The sequence below is a fragment of the Microcaecilia unicolor genome, chromosome 8 (assembly GCF_901765095.1).
Source record: "Microcaecilia unicolor chromosome 8, aMicUni1.1, whole genome shotgun sequence".
NCBI lineage: Eukaryota > Metazoa > Chordata > Amphibia > Gymnophiona > Siphonopidae > Microcaecilia > Microcaecilia unicolor.
This window is the reverse complement of record NC_044038.1, coordinates 50,734,652-50,753,126: the sequence shown is the minus strand read 5'-3', so window position 1 is coordinate 50,753,126 and position 18,475 is coordinate 50,734,652. Positions and strand designations below refer to the sequence as shown.

At 45.7% G+C, this 18,475-nt stretch overlaps 1 protein-coding gene across 1 annotated transcript in view; it reads left to right on the top strand.

Annotated features, from left to right (window-relative positions):
• MSS51 (MSS51 mitochondrial translational activator) overlaps positions 1–7,853 on the top strand; it is a 100,077-nt gene extending 92,224 nt beyond the window's left edge. The window contains exons 6-7 of the mRNA XM_030212645.1: positions 6,967–7,060; positions 7,164–7,853. Of these exons, the coding sequence (XP_030068505.1) occupies positions 6,967–7,060; positions 7,164–7,401 (332 nt within the window). The 3' untranslated portion in view covers positions 7,402–7,853. The remainder of the gene's footprint in view (positions 1–6,966; positions 7,061–7,163) is intronic.
• The last annotated feature ends 10,622 nt before the right edge of the window (positions 7,854–18,475 follow it).

Here is an 18,475-nt window from a genome sequence, read left to right as displayed (position 1 = left end):
GCACCATGGAGCGATACAAAGGCATTATAACATCCTCATTTTTGTTTTCCATTCCTTTCCTAATAATACCTAACATTCTATTTGCTTTCTTAGCCGTAGCAGCACACTGAGCAGAAGGTTTCAACGTATCATCAACGACGACACCTAGATTCCTTTCTTGGTCCGTGACTCCTAACGTGGAACCTTGCATGACATACCTATAATTTGGGTTCCTCTTTCCCACATGCATCACTTTACACTTGCTCACATTAAACGTCATCTGCCATTTAGATGCCCAGTCTCCCAGTCTCGTAAGGTCCTCTTGTAATTTTTCACAATCCTCCCACGATGTAACGACTTTGAATAACTTTGTGTCATCAGCAAATTTAATTACCTCACTAGTTACTCCCATCTCTAGGTCATTTATAAATATGTTAAAAAGCAGCAGTCCCAGCACAGACCCCTGGGGAACCCCACTAACTACCCTTCTCCATTGAGAATAATGACCATTTAACTCTACTCTCTGTTTTCTATCTTTTAACCAGTTTTTAATCCACAATAGAACACTACCTCCTATCCCATGACTCTCCAATTTCCTCTGGAGTCTTTCATGAGGTACTTTGTCAAACGCCTTCTGAAAATCCAGATACACAATATCAACCGGCTCACCTTTATCCACATGTTTGCTCACCCCTTCAAAGAAATGTAGTAGATGGGTGAGGCAAGATTTCCCTTCACTAAATCCATGTTGACTTTGTCTCATTAATCCATGCTTTTGAATATGCTCTGTAATTTTATTCTTAATAATAGTCTCTACCATTTTGCCTGGCACCTCTGGAATCTGCGTTACATTGGCCACCCTCCAGTCTTCCGGTACCACACTCGATTTTAAGGATAAATTACATATTTCTAACAATAGCTCTGCAAGTTCATTTTTCAGTTCTATCAGTAATCTCCGGTCCAGGAGATTTGCTACTCTTCAGTTTGTAGAACTGCCCCATTACATCCTCCAGGTTTACAGAGAATTCATTAAGTTTCTCTGACTCGTTGTTACATGAAATATTATGAGCAGTTCTTAATATCCATTAAAATGTTACAAAAATGTCACAGTTCTAATATGATGTTAAGAACAGGGGGAAATTGCTCCAAGTACAGCACTGAGTTTTAAGGCGATCTTGCTTTAATCTGCATAACAAGTTTTAAAAACACATGTGCTCAGGACATAACAAACGACCATACGTTTAACTTCAAAAGTTTTATTTATAATACAAAATTAGTTATGCTACAAGCAAGAGCTAACTTAGGGATCTTAGAACAGAAGAATTTGTGCTTAGGAAACAACACAACAGACTTAAATCACAAGTTACTTACAAGTCCATGTTATGGCAGCTGAGAGAGAAAAAGTCTTTTGGAAAAGTTCTATTATTCAGCTGAGTGATGAGCCAGGTGGCAGAGGTATAGCAGGAGGCTGGACATCCTCACAGCTTCTGCAGAGATGGATCTGAGTCGCAGTTGAAGAGAAGAATCTGCGTTGTGTGGAACACTTCTTCCTTTTATATTCTTAGTTTGCATGGAGAAATGAGTGCATGCCCTGGATCATTTGCTTCCTGGTTTGTACTGGACTCTGGGTATTTGCAAAGCATTATGGTCCTGGTTTCATTGGTTGGTGTGTAGTTGTAACATGATAAGTCCTTATCTTCTGCACATGTGTGCTGGGTCCTTTGTCTGTAGCCAGCAAGCAGGCAAAAAGTTTTTATGGCTTCCTGTTGGTTTATTGCAAGCATCCTAGCAGAGAGTTTATTGTAGTAGCTCCTAGGTCTGGGTTTCTGCTATCCCTCTTTGATCACAAAGCATCCTAGCAGATAGTTTATTGTAGTAACTCCTAGGTCTGGTTTTCTGCTATCCATCTTTGATCCTTTGCTGTGTTGATATTTACACCCACAATGGTTTTGATCAGTAGTCTTTTGTTAGGGGGAGGAAGGGGGGGGGGGAGATGAAAGCCAGACCATAAAGCCAGACCAGTTTCTCTGCTGCATTCCTTTAAAACTGTATTTTTATATTTGTACCTGATTCAGCACAATTCTACATATTTCAATAATTCTGCTGCATATTTAATTCTGACAATTGAACTGACATCATGTTACATCGTCAGCTTCGAATACCATTTCGAATACCATTTCCAGCACCGGTATCACTCCCAAATCTTCCTCGGTGAAGACCGAAGCAAAGAATTCATTTAATCTCTCTGCTATGGCTTTGTCTTCCCTGATTGCCCCTTTTACTCCTCGGTCATCTAGCGGTCCAACCGATTCTTTTGCCGGCTTTCTGCTTTTAATATACCTAAAACATTTTTTACTGCAGAATTTTCAGTCTATTTGATTCAAGATTCTCGTTAATATACAATGCTACCCTTCCACCAATTCGATCCACCCTATCACTACGATATAATTTGTACCCCGGTATGACAGTGCCCCACTGGTTATCCTCCTTCCACCAGGTCTGAGAGATGCCTATTATATCTAATTTTTCATTTAATGCAATATATTCTAACTCTCCCATCTTATTTCTTAGGCTCCTGGCATTTGCATATAGACGTTTCAAACTATGTTTGTTGTTCCTATTTACATCCAGGTACCAGGGCGGAATATCCAGGACTTTGGTGGCTGTCAGAAGTTATCCCGGTCCAACTGATATTCAGTGCCCATTCCCAGAAACTAACTGGGCATAGATGGGCCTACTTTGGACGCGGTCATGTTTGCCTGGTTAGTTATCCAGGCACTGGCATTGAATATTGGCGGAGCCCAGAATAAGTTCCAAGTTTGTCCCGACTTTTCACTGAGACCACCCCGGTTTAACCGGAGAGTGCCAGTGTGATCAGAGCTAGTATTCAGCAGTACTCTCTGGTTAAGTGCCACTAACTATCTGCTCCCAACCTGCTCAGCACTATTTAACCAGTTAAATAAGTGTTTTTATTGCTTCTTGATTTATCACCTTTCAGGGCCTACCAATCAAAGCAGTTTACATAAAATATCTACCCCAGCATTTTCAAGTCCATGCTTTTCCTGCTTATCCCTATCAAGACTTTACACTTTTCTCATTTCCTATCTTGCTATTATTAGAAATGATTCCACGGGACTGTTTTCTCCCTGTATGTACATAGGTTAAGTAGTGCAGTGAACTCATTAGAGCTGGATCCAGTTCCTTCATGAATTCCTCATGTAGCCAGTTGGTATGGTGTTAGTACACTGTACAATATTTCAATTAAACTACTGATACTGTGAACACCTAGGACTAACTTAGCCTGCTCTGATGATATGGTCAACTGGTAACACTATCCAAGTCTTGTACTGTCCTCACCCCCAGCCCTCAATGTGGCCGTCAGGTGTTGAGTCCTGTATTGCTGCCGTAGCTGCAGTTATATTTGAGGTGCAGGGCATGAAGTAGGGGGGGCATGGGGCAGAGTTTGGGTGTGGCAGGTGGTGGGTTTTTGTTTTTCAAAAAATTAACAACCCTAGGCAACCCAGTCCTCAAAACGCAGCAGGAGGAAGCATTTCCTTTACAGCTTTACGCCTCGCCCATGTCCTCCATCCCTGCTCTCACAGCTGCAACATCTCCACAGGTCATTGAAGGGGGAGTGGGGAGGGAAAGAAAGAAGTTGGTCATTGTCGTGGTGGTAGAAGGAGAAGGGACCTACAAGGTCCAATACCCTTTTTTTGGCCCGGTCAGGTGTAAGGGAGACAGAAGGAAGAATAGGGGGAAGAGCAGAAACAGAGAAGGGAGGCAGTGGGGCAAAAAGAGTGTAAGATGGGGTTAGATCTTGGAGTGATAAGAGAGAAGTTATGGGGTCAAAAGGGGATGCAGATGGAAGAGTTTATGGTGTCAAGAGGGGAAAAGTGATGGGGCTTGGGTTGGGGCAGAATGAAAAGAAAGAGGGGGTATGGGGTAAAGGGAGAAGATGGAGAGGTGGTGGGCAGAATGAGGGAAGTTAAAGGCACAAGGAGGGAAGATTAAAGGGATAAGGATAGAGAGGAATTAGGTGGTGGCAGGATAGGAAGAGAAGGGGGAAAGGAAACAGGAAGGTTAGTAGGAATGACGGTGGAAAATAGAGGAGGGAAGTTGACAGCAGGATAAGGAGCAGTGAAATGCGAGTAAAGGGATGGAAAAGAAGAAAGAAGAAAAGTGCAAGAGATAAGAGAGAAGAAACAGCTGTTGGGTTCAGTTTACATCAGAAATGAGGATTGGAAAGTGATACAGGTGATGTTTTGTTGGGGTCACTAAGTCCCATTATCTCCACAGGAGTTGGGAACTGTTATGTTGTGGGCCACCAAGCCTCTTTGTGGTTTTTGCTGAAGTGGGAGGTATGGTGTTGGGGCTGCTGAGTCTTTTTGTTTTTCAGATGGTGGGAGGTGCTCTGTTGGTGCTGTTGGGGCCCCCCTTGTTCTTTGGCACATTTACTGAATCCCCTGTTGTAAATGTCATTGCACGCCACTGCCAAGCAATATTTATTTATTTGGATTTGGCTCACACTTGTTTCAATTATAGCTCAAGGCAAGTGACATTCTGGTACACTGCTTATTTACGAAAGAGAAGTGCGCCCATCTTTCGACACAAATCGGGAGATGGGTGTCCTTCTCTCAGGGTCGCCCAAATCGGCATAATCAAAAGCTGATTTTGGGCGTCCTCAACTGCTTTCCGTTGCGGGGAAGACCAAAGTTCATGGGGGCGTGTTGGAAGCACAGCAAAGGCGGGACTGGGGTGTGCTTAACACATGGGCATCCTCGGCTGATAATGGAAAAAAGAAGGGCGTCCCTGACGAGCACTTGGCCAACTTTACTTTGTCCATTTTTTGGGTGACAAAGCCTCAAAAATGTGCCCGAACTGACCAGATGACCACCGGAGGGAATCGGAGATTACCTCCCCTTACTCCCCCAGTGGTCACTAACCCCCTCCCACCCTAAAAACAATCTTTAAAAATATTTTCTGCCAGCCTCAAATTTCATATCCAGCTCCCTGACAGCAGTATGCAGGTCCCTGGAGCAGTTTTAGTGGGTGCAGTGCACTTCAGGCAGGCGGACCCAGGCCCATCCCCCCCCTACCTGTTACACTTGTGGTGGTAAATGTGAGCCCTTCAAAACACACCACAAATCCACTGTACCCACATGTAGGTGCCCCCCCTTCACCCCTTAGGGCTATGGTAGTGTTGTACAGTTGTGGGGAGTGGGTTTTGGGGGGCTCAGCACCCAAGGTAAGGGAGCTTTGCACCTGGGAGCAATTTCTGAAGTCCACTGCAGTGCCCCCTAGCGTGCCCGGTTGGTGTCCTGGCATGTCAGGGAGACAAGTGCACTACGAATGCTGGCTCCTCCCATGACCAAAGGGCTTGCATTTGGTCATTTCTGAGATGGGCGTCCTCGATTTGCATTATCGACGAAAACTGGGGACGACCATCTCTAAGGACGACCATCTCTAAGGTCGACCTACATGTGGAGATTTGGGCGTCCCCGACTGTATTGTCGAAACAAAAGATGGACACCCATCTTGTTTCGATAATACGGGTTTCCCCGCCCCTTCACGGGGACGTCCTCAGGAAAACTTGGGTGCCCAGTTCGATTATGCCCCTCCACTTATCCTGAAAATTAGATGATCAGATGTCCATTAAGCCCCTGAACACTGAGAAGTACAAATATATACTATACCTCACTATCTTCCTCTTCATCCAAATTAGACAAGCTGCCTGTGATGCTTCCATGCTGCTCAACAGCCCACTGTTTTTAACATGTCACAAGCCAGGAGAGGTCGATGTAGCACTTTTTTTGCCAATGGAAAGAGGAGTGCAGTGACACACAACTCAGAAATAATATTAATATTAAGGATCTGGCTCTAAACATTCATTCCAATTTCCAAAACATGGATGAGGGCAGCTCGAACACATTCCTGTCACTGTCAGGTCAACTTCCCCACTGGGAATGCTAATCATAGTCAGGCACTTGTTCTATTGTTCAAAACCAAGACAAGATTAAGGGATTTAAGCTGTGACTATAAATATGTTTCTGATTTCTTTTAATGAGCTTTGAAACAGATTTTAAGGGCAGTTGACTGGAGACCTTGTCTTTCTGGTTTCCAGTGAATGTTGAAGCACCACAAACCTCACTAGAAGGATTCAAAGCTGACAATGTTCTTTACTATAACAGGACCATTTTCTCACCAACCTCTCTCGTAATTCTTGTTAAATTAACTGGAAATCAAGACATTGTACCTACAATCTAAATTAACTGGAAAACCAAGAAAATGGCTGCCATCTCTACAGCCTTCTTCCTTTACTTATGAGGTCATGGACTGGTCTGTAAAATGGATGCATTTAATGTGACCCCAGATGGTGGTTTATAGCATGAGGGAGAGATACAATAAATATGCCGTTGTATTGTTTTCTGGTGCATTTAACAGGAACCAATAACTTCTAAATTCTGACCAACATAAAGCAAAACACTCAAGCAGATCTTAACCCTAAATGTAGCAAGGGCTGTAAAATTAGGATCTTGCCATGGGAGGGGGTGGCACTGGTGTTTTCAGCTTCTGCTGAGAATTGATAATTACCTTCAGCTTTTCCTTGGAGAGATTATGAGAGATGGGGGGTGTCCATATCACATCAGGACATGCTGTGATAATTATTCCTCACAGTGGAGGTTCTCCATTTCAAGGAATTGCATAGAAATCTATGCCCTTTGTATATTTGTTGAAGAAACTGTGTTCTTTATTTCTTTAACAACTGTTTGCACAGGGTGTTCAAAGAACATTCAGTATTGTAACATCACCGCAGCAACTGGGTGTTGAACCAGATGGTAGCAAACTGTTTCCATTATCAACTGCCAAAAGCAGTATCAGTGTCATGCAGTCAAGTATTCTGTGATATCAGGCATGGTTTTGCATTGCAACGGTAGAGATTGCCTATATGTGAGCTGACTTGAAATCACTTTTCTCTCTCCTGTGCAGGATTCCATGCCTCCCAGGGTCTGACTGAAGGCTGGTTTCCCACCCTTCTGCTATTGCGCGACTACAAAATTCCCTCACTCTTCACAATGTACAAGTAAGATCCTCACTTCTGTTGCAGGTTCTGCTGTCCCATCTGCTCTTGGTAATAAACAGCAGCTGAAAAACCCCTTTTCTCTGTTTTCTTCTGTTGTTGATAGTGAGCAGGAGCTGAGATACTCTCTGCAAATCCTGATGGAGCTGGAGACAAATATCACAGCACATGGCATCAACCCATTCGCCTCCCTGAAACTGGAGCAAGTCCAGTCCAACCCTAATAAGCAGCCAGTATATAGCAATTCCCACTACATCATGTTCTATGGACTGTCAGGAGAGGATGAGGGGCTGAATCTGGGAGAACTGGAAGAGAAGGAGGACAAAGATGATGATGAGGCTTAAAGACGCCATCATATACACACCTGAGCATATGCTGAATATATGTCTGTCCTAGTTAAGACAGAAAGCCCATTGATATAGGAGAGTATTGACTAGTCTGCTAATTTGGGGCACTGGTATATTTTGTAGTAGAATAGGTAGTGCAAGATAGGATTATGGAGGTTAACCCATTAGTGCCCAATGTTCCCATAATAAGCCATTATTATGGGAACATTGGGCACTAATGGGTTAAAAATGCATGCTTCCAATTCCAACCCCATGTCAATAGTGCTTTGTCCATTTCTGTCCTTCCCAGTCCTCTGCCTGCTGGACCTTTTTATCCTGAGGAAGATCAGAAGGGCCCCAGGATGGTATTTATGTAGATAACCAGGATATACACTATGGAATTCAATTAAATTAGCAACATTACAATTAGTGTGAATGTTTTTTTTTCTCCCAATTTTCATAATATGCTTGTGAAGAAACAGTGTGTTTTAAGCCTAAAAATGTACTGGATACTTTCCTGTCTTAAATATGTCTGAAGTGTATTTCTCCTGTTTGACTAGCAGATAGTGCATGTTTATGCTTAAATCTGTTACAGAGGACTGACTTCTCTTTCTTTTAGTTGGCACACAGATAGGAAGTGCCTTGCAGGGATGTAACCAGTTTTTATTTGAAGCTTGACTGTTCTGGGCTCTGATTGGCTTGGAGTTTTGAAATTACCCAGCAGATGCTGGCTGTTGCTTCAGTTTCAGCCTGGGAGAAGGAGAGAGAGAGATCTTTTTTGCTGAAGCTCTGTGAACAGATATATGTCCTGGTCTCCCCAGGTACTTTCTAGGAAGTATGAAAGTGTTTAGTTAGTGTTATGATTGATCCTTATTTCAGTTACCTGTTATTGTTTGCCAATTGCACTATTTTGTTCTACTGTTCAATATTTTTAAAGAGAATAAACATAATTCTCTGAGGACAAGCAGGCTGCTTGTTGTCACATGTGGGTCGATGTCCGCGTCGGCCCAGGAATCGGCATTTTGCAAGCAAAATATAAAAAAAGTTTTGCCAGAGTCTTCTGGCGTGCATGCGCGGACCGATTTCCCGCCCATTGCGCAAACATGTTCCTCAGTTTTCTTTTCTCCGCGTTGAGGTATGGTAGAGTTTTTTCTGCGCTCCTCACAGGTCCGGGAAAGAGTCTCCGTTTGTTTTGTGGCTTTTTGCCGTATTTTCTTTCCTTTTTCACAATTCTACAGTTTAAAAAAACAAAACACTTTCTGTAGTTTCTTTATTTTTGCCCCTTTTTGCGCGGTTGGGTTGTTCCCTTCTTTTTGTGCCCTTTTTTCTTCTAACAGGTACAATCGCGTCTTTTAATTTCGCCAAAGCCATTTTTCCTTCCATGTCATCGAAGACACCCAGCGGCTTCAAACGTTGTACTCGGTGCAACCAGACCATCTCAGGTACCGATACCCACGTCTGGTGTATCCAGTGCCTTGGGCCCGACCATAGCCCAGCCGCTTGTAGTCTTTGTCTTCATATGAAGAAACGTACCCAAGCGTCTTGGGAAGCCCAATGAGAAAAGCTTTTTGGGGCTTGGTCCGGTCCTTCGACATTGACATCAGTACCGAGGTTGGCGGTGTCAACATCGACTTTGAGGGAAGAATCGACGTCGTGAGCAGAGGTAATGGCTGCTGAAAGACCTATTCGTGCTGGGAGCAGTGAGGCATCGAGTGGGTCTCCACCTGCCTCGAGGCTTCCTGTTATGCAGGTCCCCCGGGACCGACCTTCGTCAGAGCCGGCCCTGAGGAGGCGTGAGGATTCTACGTCCTCCTCATCGGTACCGAGTCTCGATGAAGGGCATCAAGCGAAGGCGAAGAAGCACTGTCATCATTCTCCTTCAACACACGGTGCCGGGAGCTCTGGGGCGTCGAGGGAATCGGCACCCGAGAAGTGTTGGCACCGAGAGGATCGCTCCCCCTCTTTTCAGGAGGTGCCGATGCATCGGTCTTCTGGCAGCCCGGTACCTGCTCCTGAGCCTCGACAGATTCTGCCACCGGCTCCTTTACCGACCCCGCAGCCTTGTCCGATGGCGGCTCTCGACGAGCGCCTCAGGGCCCTGCTTCCAGAGCTTCTGGAAGAATTGCTGTGCCAGTCTGCTTCGGTGTCGGGGGTGCTTGCGCCTTCCATACCATCTGCTGCAGTGGCATCTGGCCCTTTGCCTGTGGTGAGGTCCCCGAATTGGTGCCGCCTGTAGTTTCATAGGGGGCATGCAATGAAACTACAGTGTAGTAAATTTAAAACAAATCGGAGAAAATTTTTCTTCACCCAACGTGTAATTAAACTCTGGAATTCGTTGCCGGAGAAAGTGGTGAAGGCGGTTAGCTTAGCAGAGTTTAAAAAGGGGTTGGACGGTTTCCTAAAGGACAAGTCCATAAACCGCTACTAAACGGACTTGGAAAAATCCAAAATTCCAGGAATAACATGTATAGAATGTTTGTACGTTTGGGAAGCTTGCCAGGTGCCCTTGGCCTGGATTGGCCGCTGTCGTGGACAGGATGCTGGGCTCGATGGACCCTTGGTCTTTTCCCAGTGTGGCATTACTTATGTACTTATGCCACCCAGGTCAACTCCCCTTCGACATCAGTGGAGGAAGATTCGCCAGAGTCCAGGCGGGCATCGACCTCTCGGCACCGCCATCGAGGACGTTGTTCCTTGGTGTTGAGGCAGGCTCAGTTTCGGATTGCTCTGAGAGATGTCTTGTCCGATACTGAAGGTGAGCATTCGTGGGAGGAAGAGGAGGATCTCAGGTACTTTTCTTCTGATGAGTCCTATGGGATTCCCCCTGAACCATCCCCTCCACTAGAAAGGAGACTTTCTCCACCGGAGAGTCTATCCTTTACCTCCTTTGTCCGGGAAATGGCTGTGGCTATTCCCTTCCCTATGGAGGTTGAGGATGAGCCCAGGGCTGAGATGCTTGAGGTCCTGGATTATCCTTCTCCACCTAGAGAGGCTGGTTGTTCCCTCTGTCTAATCCCGTGATCCCAAAAAAGACAGAATCCCAATATCGGATCCACGGGGAACCTGGATTGATGAGGTCTCAGCTATCTCACAATTCCATGGTGGTGGACTCCGCTGTCAAAAGAGCCAAGAGCACTAGGGACTATGCCTCGGCGTCCCCAGGCAGAGAATCTAGAACCTTGGACTCTTTTGGGAGGAAGGCATATCAGGCCGCTATGCTCGCTGCCAAAATCCAGACATACCAGCTCTTCACGAGCATCCACTTGAGGAACTCGGTGAGGCAACTGTCTAGTTTGGTTGATGCACTCCCTCCGGAGCAGGCCAAGCCTTTTCGCCAGGTGGTCAGACAGCAGAAGGCGTGTCGAAAATTTCTGGTCAGGGGTACGTTCGACACTTTTGATGTAGCATCCAGGATCGCTGCCCAAGGTATAGTGATGCGCAGACTCTCATGGCTGATTGTCTCTGACCTGGATCATTCGGTCCAGCAGCGGATGGCGGATGTTCCTTGCTGGGGGGATAACCTTTTTGGTGAGAAAGTAGAGGATCTAGTTCACCAGCTCAAGAAGCACAATGATGCTATGGATTCTCTCTCCCGCCAGTCGTCTTCTGCTACTACCTCCTCATCTAGGAGATTATTGGAGAGAAGAGGAGTGCTCCCTATTCCTATGCTAGGCATAGGTACACTCCCACTTCTCAGCAGCCTGCCCAGGCTCAGTCCCAGTGCGCTCGTTCTCATCAACAGTGTGCGCCTAAGGCCACTGCGGCTCCCCAGCAAAAGCAAGGGACGGGCTTTTGACTGTCTCCAGTTCAGCATAGCCATAGTAAATGTGTCTGTACCGGATGACTTGCCGGTTGGGGGGAGTTTAATGTTTTTTCACCAAAGGTGGCCTCTTATAACCTCCGACCGGTGGGTTCTTCAAATTGTCCGGTTAGGATACACCCTCAATCTGGACTCCAAGGCTCCAAATTGCCCACCGGGAGCTAAGTCCTACAGCTCCCAGCACAAGAGGTACTTGCAGAGGAACTCTCCGTCCTTCTACAGGCCCAAGCGGTCAAACCCGTTCCACCAGGGGAAGAAGGGCTGGGATTCTATTCCAGGTACTTCCTTCTGCAAAAGAAAACAGGGGGGGATGCGTCCCATCCTAGACCTAAGAGCCCTGAACACATTTCTTGTCCGAGAAAAGTTCAGGATGGTTTCCCTAGGCACCCTTCTTCCCATGATTCAGGAAAACGATTGGCTATGCTCTCTGGACTTAAAGGATGCTTACACACACATCTCGATACTTCCAGCTCACAGGAAATATCTTCGATTTCGGCTGGGAACATAGCACTTTCAGTACCAGGTACTGCCTTTTGGCCTGGCGTCTGCGCCCAGAGTGTTTACCAAATGCCTAGCTGTAGTCACAGCGTTGCTATGCAGACTGGGAGTGCATGTGTTTTCTTATCTTGACGATTGGCTGGTGAAGAGCATCTCGAAGGAAGGTGCTCTGGAGTCCATGCGAATGACTATTCGGGTGCTAGGGCTACTGGGGTTCGTCATAAATTATCCCAAGTCCCATCTCACCCCAGTCCAAAAATTGGAATTCATTGGAGTTCTGTTGAATGCTCAGACAGCTCGAGCTTATCTTCCCGAGGCAAGGGCAGACAACCTTCTGTCCCTGGAGTCCATGGTTTGAGCATCTCAGGGGGACATGGCTCGGCAGATGTTGAGACATCTGGGGCACATGGCCTCCACAGTTCATGTCATGCCCACGGCTCAGTGGACCCTAGCTTCCCAGTGGTTTCAAGCTGCGGGGGATCTAGAGGATGTAATCCAACTGTCCACCAGCTTTCGGAATTCTCTTCAGTGGTGGATGATTTGATCCAATTTGACCATGGGATGACCATTCCAAGTTCCTCAGCCATGAAAAGTGCTGACAATGGATGCATCTCTCCTGGGGTGGGGAGCTCATGTCGATGGGCTCCACACTCAGGGAGCCTGGTCCTTTCAGGAAAGAGGTCTGCAGATCAACCTCCTGGAATTAAGAGCGATCTGGAACACTCTAAAGGCTTTCAGAGATCAGCTGTCCAACCAAGTAATCTTAATTCAGACAATCAGGTTTCCATGTTTTACACCAACAAGCAGGGGGGCACCGGATCTCGCTCTCTGTGTCAGGAAGCCATCCAGATGTGGCTTTGGGCTCGCCGTCATGGCATGTTTCTCCAAGCCACTGATCTGGCAGGCGTAAACAACAGTCTGGCCGACAGGTTGAGCAGGATAATGCAACCTCACAAGTGGTCACTGAACATGGGCGTAGACCGCAAGATCTTCCGAGCGTGGGGCACCGACCTCGGTGGATTTTCTTGCCACTCAGATCAATCAGAAGATCACTCAGTTCTGTTCCAGACTTCAGACCCATGACAGAGTAGAGTGAGATGCCTTTCTCCTACATTGGGGGACAGGCCTTCTGTATGCGTATCCTCCCATACCTCTAGTAGGGAAGACTTTGCTGAAACTCAAGCAAGACTGTGGAACTATGATCCTGATTGCACCCTTCCGGCTGCGTCAGATGTGGTTCCTTCTTCTTCTGGAGTTGTCCTCTGAAGACTGTTTTCCAACCCTCATCACTCAGAACGAGTCGCTTCTACATCCCAACCTTCAGTCTCTGGCTCTCACGGCCTGGATGTTGAGAGCTTAGAATTCGCCTCCTTGGATCTTTCTGAGGGTGTCTCCTGAGTCTTGCTTTCTTCCAGAAAAAAATCCATGAAGAAGTGTTATTCTTTCAAATGGAGGAGATTTGCCGTCTGGTGTGACAGCAAGGCCCTAGATCCTCTTTCTTGTCCTACACGGACCCTGCTTGAATACCTTCTACACTTATCAGAGTCTGGCCTCAAAACCAACTCAGTAAGGGTTCATCTTAGTGCGATTAGTGCCTATCATCGCCGTGTAGAGGTAAGCCTATGTCTGGACAGCCTTTAGTTGTTCGCTTCATGGGAGGTTTGCTTTGTCAAAGCCCCCTGTCAAACCTCCACCAGTGTCATGGATCTCAACGTCATTCTCAATCAGCTGATGAAAGCTCCTTTTGAAACCACTGAATTCCTGCCATCTGAAGTACTTGACCTGGAAGATAGTTTTCTTGGTGGCTGTTACTTCAGCTTGTAGGGTCAGTGAGCTTCAGGCCTAGTAGTACATGCAAATTATATCAAATTTCATCACAACAGAGTAGTCCTCTGCACGCGCCCTAAGTTCCTGCCAAAGGTGGTGTCAGAGTTCTATCTGAATCAGTCAATTGAATTGCCAACATTCTTTCCCCCGTCCTCATACCCGCCCTGGTGAAAGCAGTTTGTACCTTGGACTGCAAGAGAGCATTGGCCTTTTATGTGGAGCGGACAAAGCCCTTTAGACAGTTCACCCAGTTGTTGTTTGTTTCGATCCCAACAGGAGGGGGAGTCGCCATCGGAAAACGCACAATCTTCAATTGGCTAGCAGATTGCATTTCCTTCACTTACGCCCAAGCTGGGCTGACTTTGGAGGGCCATGTCATGGCTCACAGTGTTAGAGCCATGGTGGTGTCAGTGGCTCACTTAAAGTCAGCCTTCATTGAGGAGATTTGCAAGGCTGCAATGTGATCATCAGTCCACACATTCACATCTCACTACTGCCTTGAGCAGGATACCCGACAAGACAGTCGGTTTGGGCAGTCGGTGCTGCAGAATCTGTTTGGGGTTTAGAATCCAACTCCACCCCCCTAGACCCATTTTTGTTCTGTTCCAGGCTGCACTCTCAGTTAGTTGTTTATGGTTTCAGGTCAATCTTGGTATGTCCTCGCAGTTGCGAGGCCCAATTGACCAATATTCATTGTTTTGAGTGAACCTGGTTGCTAGGGATACCTCACATAACAAGCAGCCTGCTTGTCCTCGGAGAAAGCGAAGATACATACCTGTAGCAGGTATTCTCCGAGGACAGTAGGCTGACCCGCCTACTTCCCCTTTGGAGTTGATTTGTTTCTTTTATGCTTTTGATTTAACTGAGGAACGCGTTTGCGCAATGGGCGGGAAATCGGTCCACGCACCAGAAGACTCTGGCAAATTTAATATTTTGCTTGCAAAATGCCGATTCCTGGGCCTACGTGGACGTCGACCCACATGTGAGAACAATCAGCCTGCTGTCCTCAGAGAATACCTGCTACAGGTATGCATCTTCACTTTATTTGCCCTGTTTGTCTGGACTGATAAAGAATCCTGGTGGTTTGTGTGTTGGGTCTGTGAGTGCTTTCTGGGAACTGACCACTGGGAGTGTGGCTCCAGTAACCTAGAAATCACTGGGGATAATTGGAGAGCGGGAGCCGCACTCAGAGGTGGTTGTGATCCAGTCTGAGGGAAGAGGGTGCTAGTGTAGAGCACAAGTGGCAGGTGCAGGTGGACCTGAGCTGTGCCACGGGGTAACCCCAAGTAGGTGGCTAGGTGTTTCATGACAATGCTCTCATCTGTCTAACCTGGCATTTTCCTCATATAAACAATAGACCTCATATAATGTAATTTGATATAGCACGGGATTGCTTATAAAGTAGTGAAGGGCTGAATCCCATTTTTCTTGTTATTACATATTTCACTGCAGACCCGATTATAATGTGGATTCAGTTATGATGAGGTCATATATCTTGGACCCTAACATCCGTATTATATGGGGACAACAGTATAATATGGCATTTGTCTCCTTTAACATGTTTTGTATAATTGCTTGTTCTATGTTCCTAAGAATGTTTCACTATCTTGTTTTGTAACCTGTCTTATAGCATACTAAGGGTTACTTGTACTAAGCTGCTGGACATGCTGAGGCGTCCTGTGGTAAAAGCCCAATGAGTGTGTGCAAACTATTTGCTAAAAGGGAGGGGGGCGTGTCTGTGGCATAGAGTGGGTGTGACAGCGTTAACCAGCTAGCATAGTCACATTACCCTGTGCTGATTATCATGGGATTAACACATGAGCCCTTACCGCCTTCATAATAGGTGGCGGTAAAGGCTCACTTGCTAATTTTTGGTAATGGCTATGTGTTAATGGCAACATTAGTGCGTGGCTTTTAATTCAGAAAATCAGCCATTTTCCAGCTGCGGTAAGAACAGTCATAGTGTGTGGGTAAAATGTGTGTAAAAGGGCACTAAGGCCACTTTTTTACTGCAGCTTAGTAAAAGGACTCCTACATGGGAAATGGCAGGATATAGTGTAGCCAACTGCTGTACATTTGAACACAGTCCCTTATTTTGAAAATATGTTGTTTTTCACTGTCTTAGAAAAGAGCTCACCTTCTGCAGTATGTGTCAATGGAGTTCCAGGGTGTTACAACTTTGCCAGTGTAGGTTCCAAAATATTCCTTAGCACAAAAGTGGAGCAACTCAACACTGCCATTGTGCTCAGGTTTCTCAACACGTATCTGATGAAAGGTTGGAATCAAATATCACTATTGTGGGTCATGATTCAACTCCCAGATCTAGAGGGTTTATCAGTGCATGAGCAGTGACTGTGAAGAATTCATTTCCAAAATGGAAGAAAAGACAGTTCCATCATATGTTTTGGCCTATCTATAGTTGTCTTTTATCAACGAGACATCAATGGTCTGCCATTTTCTCCAGAGTCTCCCAGGGGGATCCTACTCAATGAATGGAGAGCATCTCTTCTGGATGCACTCTCTGAGTGCTGTATGGTTGGTAGAGGAGGCTTAATTTGTAGACAAAAATAGTTGAACTGAAGACCCGGGGCAGGGCCAGGCAGGCCAGGGGCAGAAGCAACAGAAGAATTGAGGCTAGATTATTTTCTGCTCTGTTCCAGACTCACTTCCTCCTCTCCTCTTTCCTGCAGGCCTGTCTGGGAGGGGCTGGAGAAAACAACCCTGTTGCTCTGGAGTCTGAATAAAAAAGGTGGAACGGATTCCAGGCTATTCCCCCAGGCATTAAGTCCTGATGATAGGAGCTGCCTTCCTCCTTCCTTGTGCCACCTTTGAGAAATAACTGCTGGAAGTGGGAAATGGAAGTAATATTCTTTTCTTGTTCTTTGTTCTACAGTTCCACTTAGGAACACAAAATTTCAGCACACACAGAGAAGGAAAGCACTCTAAAACTGCAGATTTTATTAAAAGCAATGATGGGATCTGTGCCTCATAATGTCCTGCAAGCTAGTATTTGGAAAATTGGCTTTCCTACATAAAAATAAATAGGTTTTTACCTTTGAATTCTGAGTGCTATTTAGAATCCTCAGTGTCTTTAAGCAATTTTTATCTGGTAGCTGCTGCTTAGAAGCTCAAAAATAATTTAAACACAAATTATATGTTTAAAGTTATTATTTTTCTAGTTTAGCAATTTTACTGCTGCTCATTTATGAACTTTGCAGCTCAATCCATCCCCTACCACTTGGGGTCCAGATACTGTCAGCTTTCATTTATAGCTACCAGCGCATGGCCACCACACAGGAACGGGCACATACTATATGGTGCTCTTGTCAGCCTGCAGGTATCAGAGAAAGCCATTGCTTATCCTTGAGGTTAAGTAGCATGGAATCCTGGGGAATAAGTAGCTTGAAACCTTGGGAATAAGTAGTATGGAATCCTGAGGTTAAGTAGGTTGAAATGCTGAGGATAAGTAGCTTGGGATCCTGATGTTAAGTAAAGGTACATGGTCATAGATTTGATATACCGCCTTTCTGTGGGTACAACCAAAGTGGTTTATATATTATATGTAGGTACGTTTTCTGTCCCTAGTGTGCTTCCAATCTGTTTTGTACCTGGAGCAATGACTTGCCAAGGATCATAAGGACCTGTGGTGAGAATTGAACTCAGTTCCTCAGATTCTCAACCAGCCACAGTAACCATTAGGGCTACTTATCTACTAACCCTGGCTCTGCACAAGCTATTTCACCTGGAATGCCTAGGCGCTGTTGGCTTAAAAGCAGATGCCATCTTTTAGTGTACCTACTTTATACGTGCGTATATCCGTGCACAGTTTGTAATGTTTTTTCCCCATTATAAAGACATGCTTTACACCAGGGGTTCTCAACCCAGCCTCAGGAGAGCTTGGGATCCTGGGGATAGTAGTTTGGAATCACAGGGTTAACAAGCATGGAATCCTAAGGATAAGTAGCATGGAATCCTGCTATTTAGTGAGCTCTGCCAAGTACAGTGCAATCCGCTTAAGTGGGTCTGGGACCAAAGAAATACATTGCAGTTAACCGCACTTAACCGTTGTGACATCTGATAAACATATGTACAGTACTGTTTATTATACGTACAGTATACAGTCTCCGTTAACTGACGTTAGGCTTACTTGAAGTAATCATAGTCCTCTATACACTATTGGTCTGTGAGTTCCATAGACTACGTCTGCCAGATGGTAAAAACTGTCATAGCACTGACATCCAGTGGCCTCCACATAGGCCCAAACAGTGTTGAGACGCTCCAGCGCTCTTGCAAAAGTGATAGGAGGTTGTTGAATTTTGTCAGCATGTGCTTCACTGCTTATTTAATCATCTGTTTCATCATCAGTCGTTGCCTGCATGTAGGCGCGTATCTCGACATCAGTGCTGTCGTCAGCTGTTTGTAGATCATAATCAACAGCTACGTAGTGATGAAACTCCTCTTCAGTAACACCGGCTGGGATGTCAATAGCTTGTTCATCTGACGCGTTTGCAACAGCTGCATCTGTTTCGTCCCTCTCCACATCCCTAACAAAGCTTGCCCGCTTGCAGCAGTTCACAATGGTTGCCTGTGTAACATGATTCCAGACTTCTTTCTGCATATGTAGGGAATCCAACAGTGATAGATTACGAGCCAGTTCAACAGCACGTTTATCTTTGCCAGTCTGGTCATCCATAACGCTCATCAGACGACATAGCACAAAGCCCGATAATGTTTTTTGAAATTGGCTATTATGCCTTGATCCATAGGTTGGATCAGAGAGGTAGTGTTTGGTGGCAGGAAGACCACCTTGACGTTAGACAGCCTGACATCATCACTGTGTGCAGCACAATTATCACAAAGCAACAAAACCTGATGCTTTTGTGCCCGCATTCTAGTGTCTAACTTCTTTAGCCACTGCTTTCCAAATTTCTCCAGTCATCCATGAAT